This window comes from Chrysochloris asiatica, unplaced genomic scaffold, assembly GCF_000296735.1.
Source record: "Chrysochloris asiatica unplaced genomic scaffold, ChrAsi1.0 scaffold00056, whole genome shotgun sequence".
Lineage (NCBI taxonomy): Eukaryota > Metazoa > Chordata > Mammalia > Afrosoricida > Chrysochloridae > Chrysochloris > Chrysochloris asiatica.
In genome coordinates this window covers 2,651,124-2,660,723 of record NW_006408574.1, presented here as the reverse complement: position 1 = coordinate 2,660,723, position 9,600 = coordinate 2,651,124, and the positions used below count along the sequence as shown (strand labels likewise).

General features: G+C 55.8%; 2 protein-coding genes across 2 annotated transcripts in view; one reads left to right on the top strand and one right to left on the bottom strand.

Moving 5' to 3' along the window:
- LOC102836837 (chromosome unknown open reading frame, human C9orf116) overlaps window positions 1-3,924 on the bottom strand; it is an 11,432-nt gene extending 7,508 nt beyond the window's left edge. The window contains exons 1-2 of the mRNA XM_006863818.1: window positions 3,782-3,924; window positions 220-298 (exon numbers count right to left, since the gene is read on the bottom strand). Of these exons, the coding sequence (XP_006863880.1) occupies window positions 220-298; window positions 3,782-3,924 (222 nt within the window). The remainder of the gene's footprint in view (window positions 1-219; window positions 299-3,781) is intronic.
- A 2,842-nt stretch (window positions 3,925-6,766) lies between these two features.
- Window positions 6,767-9,367, top strand: MRPS2 (mitochondrial ribosomal protein S2). Its single transcript, XM_006863817.1, has 3 exons — window positions 6,767-7,268; window positions 7,586-7,715; window positions 8,752-9,367. The coding sequence occupies exons 1-3, from the start codon at window positions 6,767-6,769 to the stop codon at window positions 9,365-9,367; spliced, it is 1,248 nt and encodes a 415-aa protein (XP_006863879.1).
- Window positions 9,368-9,600: the final 233 nt, after the last annotated feature.

Genomic DNA, 9,600 nt, shown 5'->3' with positions numbered 1-9,600 from the left:
GTCCTCACTGTTACTGGTAAGCTTGAGAGCATTGTTGCTGTCACTTTGCCAACCCAGTTCATTGGGGGTCCTCTGCCTTATCCAAAAAGGTTGCAGTGCCCCCCTCTACCTCTGGGCTCATCCCCTTGCTCCCCCACCACTGGATGTGTTGTTGCTTTGAGAGTTCCAGGTTTCTGGCCCCCTCCCCTCCATGTGCCCTGCCTCCTGCTCCCCACTTACCGGCATCTCATGTACGGTGGGAGCTTGGCCTCCGTAGGCCTGGTTGCTGGTGCTGTACACAGAGGCTGGCTGTTTGCACCTGTCAGATGAGAAACACTCAATTTCCCACTGACTTGTTTTAACTCTACCCAGTCATAGCCGTCCAAAGAGAGAGGGAGGTACCCAGGTAAGCAATACTCTGTGAAGGTGGCCCCCACCATGTGCAGAGAAGACCCCACCTGGCAGGCATAGCCCCCTTGGCCTCTGCTTCCCATTGCCCTGCTTTTCCCCATGGCAGCCAAAGCTTCCAAAGGCACTGAATTGTGTCCACCCCAAAAGACAGTCTGAACTGCTAACCCCGTCCTGGTGAACATGCCCCTCTTAGGAAATGGGGTCTTTACAGAAGTGAGTGGCCAGTTCGGCTATGAGGACATGACAGTGGGCTGAGAAGAGAAAAAGAGGAGACATGGCCAGAGAGAGAAGGAGAAGGCAGCCATGAGAAGATGCATGCCTGCGGTCCACATGCAGGAGCGGACAGAGCACAGGACCCTGAATTTGGAGTCCCAGCCTCTGTCCACTCTTTAAGCACCCCCCCCCCATCACTCCATGGGGTACTTGGTTATAGCAGCCTCAAGGTGTCTACGTCTCAACCCCGGCAGACTGAGCCTCCTGGCTTCCGGAGCTCCTGCTGGGAGCTCACAGGGTGCTGACGGGTGAAGCCTCGGAATGGCCAGCCTTGAAAACTGTGGGTCCGAGCTTCTGAGTCCCACCTTACAGAGGCCATCCCTCCCCTGGTGCTGATCAGGAAGAAGCCTGTCTGGAATCTGCCTGGTCCATGCTCCCTCTCAGTGGAGCCCCATGACTGAGCAGGATTTGCACTCAGAACCGCAAATGAATGACAGGGTTTGAGCCAGTTACTGGTCTTGTATCTCACTTGTCTCAACTACAAACTGAAGGCAGGACAAGGCTGTGCTCTCTAGGATTGTCCAGGGATTCAGTGATGGAGAGCAGGCAAGGAGCTTAGCACAGAGCCTTGCAGTAGCAGATGTCTCTTATTGTTTATCAAAGAAGAAAAGCCAGTTCAGAAATGCAGCCAGTGAAAAGCTCTAGGTCCACAGGAGGGCTCAATCGCTGGAGGGAGCATCGGAGAGCATCAGAGAGGGTGAGTGAGGACCTTGGTGAGAAGGACTGGCCAATGGCCAGGAGAATGGACTGACCTTGTGGGAGCTTGTGGGGATGGCGCGGACCTGGGCAGCATGTTGTTCTGTCTTACGAGAGTAAGTCAAAAAGTACTGCTCCAAGCTTGCAGAATGTGCCCTTGGGGTTTTTTTTTTTTAATGATTATATATTCCTGAGTGATTTGTATACATCAGAAAAACAGAGGGGATAGAAGTAAATATTGTTGAATGGTGACGCATGGAGGGAATTGTAATCGTTGCAATGACTCAAAATATGACAGGATGAGTGCAAAACTGATGTTCTTCCATGTAAACTATCATTCAATGCACAATAAAAGCTTTAAAAAAAAAGATCAATGCCAGTGCCAGTCCCTTTCAGTTCACTAATGCCTAGGATATTAATATTTATGCCTTCCATTTCATTTTCTACAATTTGCAATTATCCCAGAGTCATACTACTTTGTACATGCCACCTTCCAATTACTAAGGGATGTTTGTAGCTGTTTCTTCATCAAATGAAGGTCCCGAAGGCTTTACTCCATTCGTGTTTTCACGGTCAACTCTACTTTGAGGAAGCAGTAATTCCTCAGTCCTATTTTGAGAGCCTTCCAACCGGAGGGGCTCATCTTCTGGCATTCTATCCGACAATATTCTGGTGTGCTTCATCATGTTTCAATATTCAACTTTCTGGTGTCATCTGACAGTGTTCCACTGTTATTCACAAGATTTCAGTGACTAAATATTCACAAGTAGCGTGTCTTAGTCTGGAAGCTCATCTGAAACCTGTCCACCGAGGGTGACCTTGCTGGTATTAAAATAACGATGGCTTAGCTTCCAGAATCACAGCAAAACACAAGCCTCTGCAGTACAACAAAGTGACAGACGAGTGGTGGTAACAGCAGTCAAAGAAGACTTTCTTTGTTTTTATAAACACGTATGATATGTGCACTTTTCAATTTGTATGTCATGCTTGAATCAAAAGTTAAATTAAAAAACCAGGTGCTCAACAACAACAAAAAAGTCCTGTTTCAAAACCTTTACTAGACAAAAAGATCAAAATGGAAAGCTATTGTTTCTCAATATATCCTACACCTGCATCTAAACACTTCTGAAGACAGTGTTTCCGTCTCTGGAACGCTCCCTGAAGAATTCCGTGCTCTCAATTTACACCATATCAGAACAGCACTTTTGACATCCTCAAGGGACTCCAATAGGGGTCCTATGAAATGTTCTTTGAATTGGGGGAACGAAAAGAAGTCTGAAGGGACAAGGCCAGGGCTGTCAGGTGGACAGAGTAAGGTTGCCCAATGACATTCTCCTAGGACAGCCCTCGCTGCCTCAAAGAATGAGCAGGTACATGGTTGGAATGGGAGAATTCCTTGGTGCAACTTTCCTCACTAAATAAGTTTCCATTTTCTTAACCCTTCATAGTAAGTCCCTGTGGTCATCCTGTGTCCCTCCAGAAACTCTATGAAGATGACCCTCTGGGATCCCAGTAAGTAGATGCCATCACTTGCTGACCTGAACTTTCTGCCTTGAGTCCAGCTGACCCAGCAGATTCCCTCGGACATCACTGTTTGCAGTTTGGATTAGACCCTCTTTTTGAAGACACCCTAATGAGCCTAAGACAAGTGTCTAACTGAGAGAATCTGTCTGTAATCACCCAGTGATGGCAGAGACATGTTGAAACACGTGTTATTTGTAACAAACACATAGGTGTATGAACTGGAACCCTAGAAGCAGTATTTTTTGACTGACCTTCATTCATGACGTTCCCACCAATCAGGGCTGACTGTACTATTTGTGGACGTGCTCAGAGCACCTAACAGCCAGCAGGTCAGTCTGGGCTGTACCAATCATCCCAGGTTTTACAGAGACCAGCAAGGAGATTGGCCCCAGGGCACAGAATGGTGATCTGGGTCTCTTACCTCCCTTGGGGTCCCTCCCACCCCACTGCTCTGGCCCGCACTAGCCAAGGACCACCCATATATATGTGTGCACATTGCAGGCAACACTTCCCAGCTATTTATGGGTCCTGGTGTTACAGATGGAACCTACCAGCTGCTCTGGGAGAAAGACAGGCAGTCTGCTCGGGTAAAGGCTTACAGCCTCGGAAACCCTAAGGGACCGTTCTCCTGTCTTACAGGGTCTCAATAAGTGGAAACAACTCCATAGCAGTTGGGGGTTTTTTTGGGGGGGAGGTGGGGTGTGGTGGTGGGGTCGGGGTGTTTTCCAAGCTGCCCCATTGCTGCTTTTGCCTTCAGAGACCTGGGGAATCCCTGCATACAGGACCATCTGAGTGCTGGCAAACACCACCCCAGCCCTCGCCCAAGGGACCAGGTGGCCTCTCCTTTCGTGGTTGGCCAAGTGAGGTCCAGCTCTTAGCCTCACATCTCCTTCCTCACCTGTAGCCCTGAAACCATCCCGGGTTGTTGAATCTGGCCGGCAGGTCGGCGCTCACGCGGTAATAGTCGCAGGTTTTCTCCGGCGGAGGATTAGCCTTCTGCTCAGGGGGGTCCGCGCATACTTGGGGGTCTTCCTGGGACATTTTGCCTCGGGTTACAGAAGAGAGAAGACTGCTAGGATACCTACTCCACAAGAAAGCTGCGAAGACGGTAGGGGTGGCGTCCGGTTGCTAAGTGACGTCCTGGTCACCTGACCCGGGAGGGACGGTTCTTAAAGGCCCCGCGCCACCGGTGTCAGGGTGTCTCTGCCGGGATCTGGGATAAATGTGAGGTCTAGAACCTTCCGCCTCACAACAAAGGGTCGGGGTCCTCCAGAATAAGACCTGGGCCTGCAGAGAGCGCTGCTATTATTAGACGCCAGGCCAGAAAGCACGAGCCAGCGGAGGACTTTTCCAGCGGGATGGGGAGACTTGGGGTCGGGTTTGGGGCAAATGAAACCTGAGATCCTGGGATTCATCAGCAAATTGAGCGGCGTATGGTTCTCAAGGAATGCTGGTGTGGCGCTGCAGGATATTGCGCTGGACTGCAAGGTCAGTTGGAGCCGCTAAGTCAGTGGTTCAAACTCACGTGTCGTTCCTTGGAAACCCTATACAGGGTCGCTATAGGTCGGGAACCGACTCGTCGGGACTTAACAACAACACGGTTCTCCCAAACCGCGCGTCAAGTCAGGCTTTGACGCCTAGTGTATACACCAAGAATTCTTCATGTCCTCCAATACCCTGCGTCTAATTTTTAAATTCCAGATGTGACTAACTTTGAGTGGGTTCAGACTCAGCGACCCCATGCAGGGTTTTCTTTACTGGAGTAGAACGCCTCCCCTTTCTCCCTCCGGTGCATTCTAACTACTAACCGCCCCATTATGCTACCAGGGCTCCTAAACCAAATACTGTTGTGGTTCCACCTGTTCCGACTCATTGTTGTTGTTGTTGTTGTCAGGTGCCATCGAGTCAGAACCGACTCATAGCGACCCCATGCACAGCAGAATGAAACAATGTCCGATCCTGGGCCAACCTCACTACCGCTGCCACACTTGACGCCATCAATGATGCCACCTGGCTGATCCATCTTGTTGGGGGTCTTCCTCTCTTTCTCTGGCCCCCCATCTTACCCAGCATGACATCCGTCTCCAGCAACTGGTCCCTCCTGTCCAACTCATGATGTATTGATGACGTTAAGTGCCGTGGAGTCGGTTCCGACCCATAGCGACCCTGAACAGAGTTTCCGAGGCTGTAAATCTTTATGGGAGCAGAAAGCCTCATCTTTCTCCAGCGGAGCAGCTGGTAGTTTCGAACTGCTGACCTTGCGGTTCACAGCCGATTCGTAACCATTACGCTACCAGAAAGGACCCTATATAAGGTTTCCAAGAAGTGACTAGTGGGCTTGAACCACTAATCTTGTGATAAGTAGATCCTACACCGCCACACCAGGGATCCCCTAAGCCAAATGTTAAGTGCCATCGAATAGGTCCTGGCTGGTCACTGTGGGATAAAGTACAGAACCGCAAAGTAAGTTTGAACCACAAGGTTAGAGGTTCGAACTCACCAGCCGCTCCTTGGAAATCCTATACAGAGTCGCTGTGAGTCGCAACCGACTCTACGGCACTTAACAACAACATAGGGTTTCTGAGGAGCGGCTGGTGAGTTTGAACCACCGACCTTGGGTTGCAAACCTATGTTTCGGCCCAATGCTAACCCTACAACGCCACACCTGGACTCCTAACCAGTGTCCTGAAATTGGAAACGATTTCGCAGAGCGAGAGATTGTGTTGTTCTGGCGGGAAGTGAGATGGGTCCCATTCGCCCACTGGTTTCCCACGAAGAAAGTTCTGCTCCCACCATCTGTGGCTGGGATTCGGCCCTGGCTCCTGGACTTATTCCAGTGTGGTCCTTCATCCACCACCCTAACCACGCTCAGTTGCCGGTTTCCCACCCAGGCCCTGACCCGACCCGCATCCCAGGACCCCCAGTCCTCACACCCCGACCACTCTCGAAGCCCAATACCCCACCGAGACCACGCCCCCAGCCCGTCAGGTTCCCTGCCCAGGCTCTGACCCCGCCCAGAGCCCATCTCCTGTCACGCCCTTGACCACGCCCTGCACCCAGTTCCCTGCCCCAGGTCCTGGACCCTGACCACGCCCCGCGTCCCGGTCTTCTACCCCGCTTGCCAGTCCCCCGCCCCGAACCTTGGTCACACCGCGCACCCAGTTCCCCACCCCGCACCCTAACCTAGTCCTGGCTCCTGATGTGCACCGCACTCCGGACCCCCGCACTACCATTCCCGGTCTTGTGCCCTTCGCACCGGCCCGCGTCCTCCTTCCCTTCGGTTTGCTATGAGCTTCGGGGGGGCGGGGGGCAGTGTGTCTGGCGCTAGGACCCAGGAGCGACGGAGAAAGACAAAGTAGAGTGCTAGGCCGGGCGCAGACGTGTAGTGCACGCTCCCGCCTGCTGGGGGCGGTGCGACCTGCACAGCCGCAGCGGCAAGAAGCGGCCGTTCGCCGGAAGTCCGGAGCCGCTCGCCGGAAGTCCGGTCCTCTAGTTACGCGCTGTGTCTGCCCGCGCCATGGCTCCTGTTGTGGCCGTGCTTCCTCGGCTACTGGGCACGGGTGAGTGAGCGTGGCCCTCCGTCCCCCAAGGATCTGGGGGAGGCGTTTGAAGTGGGCTCGAGGGGCCTGTGGGCCGGGCGGCTGCGGAGAGGAGTGGTGAGCCGTGCGCGGGGGGACGGCCCGCACTTGGAGCGGAGCCGGGCCCCGTGTCCCGTGTCAGCGCCCGCACTCCGCCTCTCTCCCCAGGAGCCTGGCCCACGTCACTCTGGCTGGATTTCCTCCGGAGGGCGACCCCGGGGCCGAGCAGCAGGACATTCGGGAGCGCCTCGGCCCCTGCGGTCCGCGCACCCGAGGACGGCGTCGGTAACCCTGGCTCCCCGTAGATGGGGGGCGGCTCGGGAACCGGTGGGGGCGGTGGTCGTCTGCAGGGAGCCCCGCGTGCCCCGGGCTTAGCCGGGAGACCCTGGCGCCCACTTTTCCCAAGGGAGAGAGAGGGCGCCCCCCCTCCCCAACGGCTGCACAGTTCAGAGCCTGAGGCTTCGGCCGCCCCCCCGGAAAGATGCAGTCCCGGAAACCAGGGGGCAGTTCCGCTGGGGGCGCTGCTGCTGGACACGTGCGAGGCTGGGGGCGCAGGCAGCCAAGCACCCGCTCAGCGGTTCGAACCCACCCGGCGGTTCTGCTACATCTCTTCCCGTAAAAGTGACAAGCGAGTACCCGGGTGCGGGCGTTCGACTCTGTGGGTCGGAACCGGCACTAGCAGCGCTGATAACCGGACCTGGTCCCTCCGGAGCATCCTTGAACCGCTGAGCCCAAGAGGATCCCCCGCGCAGGGGCGCCTGGGTGGCAGGAAGGACCCCAGCTGGGGCCTCTTGACCAGTGCGGAAAGTGGGGGCCGGGCAGGGACAGGCTTACCCAGCAGTCCTCACCCGCTACCGTGGCTTTGATTCCGACTCCCAGGGACGGCTAGGACGGAGGAGAACTGCCCCTTAGGGTTCCCAGGGCCATGGAGCTCAGCCACAGAGCGGCTGGCGGTTCGTATCCAGGCACCGCATCAGCGGTGCATCGCTGCCACCCCACCCTCATCCCCAGTGTTCGGACACTGTTGGGGAGCAGAGGGCCTGCCCCGGGTCTCCCGCTGGCCCTGCCACCGTGTTGGGCTGTGGGAGCCCACCGCACCTTCCCTCTCTCCTTGCCCCCCGCAGATTTCCACGACAAGGTCCTAAGTGAACCTCTCAAGCACTCCGACTTCTTCAATGTCAAGGAATTGTTTTCGGTCAAAAGCCTCTTCGATGCCCGAGTGCACCTGGGACACAAAGCTGGCTGTCGACACAGGTAGGCTGAGGCCCCAAGCCCAGTGGGTTCGGGTGTGCATAGGGACCTGAAGGTTTAGGGTCCGGGGGGGCCAGACCTGCCGTGTCGGAGAGGGTAGGGGCCTGTGTGGTTAACACTACGCTACTAATCACAAGATCAGAGTTTCAAACCCAGCACTGTGCTGGAGAAAGGCGAAGCTGTCTGCTCCTGTAAAGATTTACAGCCTCGGAAACCCTGTTCTGGGTCCTGTGAGTCAGAACCGATTTGTTTGCGGTTGATTGGTCTATGGAGGTGCGATAGCCTTCAGCTGTGTGGACAGAGGAGTGCAGGGGCAGCTGTAAGCAGCCTGAATGCTGTGTGGACATCAGGGGCGATGGTAATGAGAGTTGAACTCCTGGTGGCAGAGAAGCTGCCGAAGTCGGGCTCTGGGGGCACTGAAGCGACCCTAGGAGACCTGAGCAAAGTATAGCTAGGCCCTGAGGCTGAGCCCTTGGGCCATCCCCATGGAGGTGGGACAAGCCAGGACCTGGGGGTTAGCTTATCCAGAGAGGGAGGGGAGCAGAGAGGAGGTCCCTAGAATGAGTGTTTAGAGGCTGCAGTGAGGAGGAGATGGCGTGGCCAGGGAGTGGGAGGGACCAAGTCTAGGAAGCAGAGATAACTGAAGAGTGATCCGGGCCATCCGAGGATGGGAGGACCCCTGATGTAGACGTGCAGAAAAGGGATAGTTTCTCAATCCCCAGCTGTCCCTGCTCAGGGCATCCCTTGGTTCCGTGTCCTCAGGGTCCCACTCCAGCCCCTCCACATTTTCCAATTAGAGCCCCTCAGTGCCAGAGGAGTCTCATCCCCAACGCCTCAGAGGCAGTAAGGATGACAGCGTGATGGCTCGTCTCCTAGCTACGCAGCCCATGACACCCAGGAGAGAGCTCTGGGCCAACTGCCCCACCAGCACTGGGTGGCGTGCACTCAGTTGGAACGCTACATCCTGGGACAAAAGCCGGGGCTCAGCGGGGTGAAGCCACTGCCGCAGACTGCCGAGCTGTCTGCGTCTCCCCTCCAGGTTCATGGAGCCTTACATCTTTGGGAGCCGCCTGGGCCAAGACATCATCGACCTGGAGCAGACGGCCACGCACCTCCAGTTGGCCCTCAATTTCACGGCCCACATGGCCTATCGCAAAGCAATCATCTTATTCGTCAGCCGGAACCGGCAGTTCAGTCACTTGATCGAGACCACGGCCCGAGATTGCGGCGAATACGCCCACACCCGCTACTTCAAGGGTGGCCTGCTGACCAACGCCCCCTTGCTCTTTGGGCCCAGTGTCCGCCTGCCGGACCTCCTCATCTTCCTGCACACACTCAACAATGTCTTCGAGCCCCATGTGGCTGTGAGAGACGCGGCCAAGATGAACATCCCCACTGTAGGCATTGTGGACACCAACTGCAACCCCTGCTTGATCACCTACCCCGTGCCGGGCAACGACGACTCGCCCCCCGCCATCCAGCTCTTCTGCGGGCTCTTCCGCACCGTCATCAGCCGGGCCAAGGAGAAGAGGAGACAGGTGGAGGCCATGTATCGGCTGCAGGGTCACAAGGCAGCCGAGGGCATGGACTTGAAAAGCCACCCTCCGCAGGAGCACAGACAGGGTGGTTCTGTGTCCACCTCGCAGATACACTGAGCAGCCCAGCCGAGCCTGTCCCTGAGCTGGGAGGCCTCTCCTCGCCCATGGGTCCTGTCGCCTTCCCATGGTTCTAGGTGTTGGGTCCCCCTGTTCTGGTACTTTCACAGAATGTGGCTGTCCAGGCTTCCCTTCAGAGCCTAGGCCACATGTTCTCTGCTTGTGCCAGGACTCACTGACCCAGCGCCCGGATCCCCAGCCTGGGTGGCACGCTGAGCCTAAGACACACTGGT

What these genes read in the sequence shown, in the direction of transcription:
- MRPS2 (XM_006863817.1), top strand. Translation starts at nt 6,767, where the DNA reads ATGGGGGGCGGCTCGGGAACCGGTGGGGGCGGTGGTCGTCTGCAGGGA. An exon ending in CCTCTTGACCAGTGCGGAAA is followed by an intron (nt 7,269 to 7,585) that starts GTGGGGGCCGGG and finishes TGCCCCCCGCAG; the next exon opens with ATTTCCACGACAAGGTCCTA. An exon ending in AAAGCTGGCTGTCGACACAG is followed by an intron (nt 7,716 to 8,751) that starts GTAGGCTGAGGC and finishes TCTCCCCTCCAG; the next exon opens with GTTCATGGAGCCTTACATCT.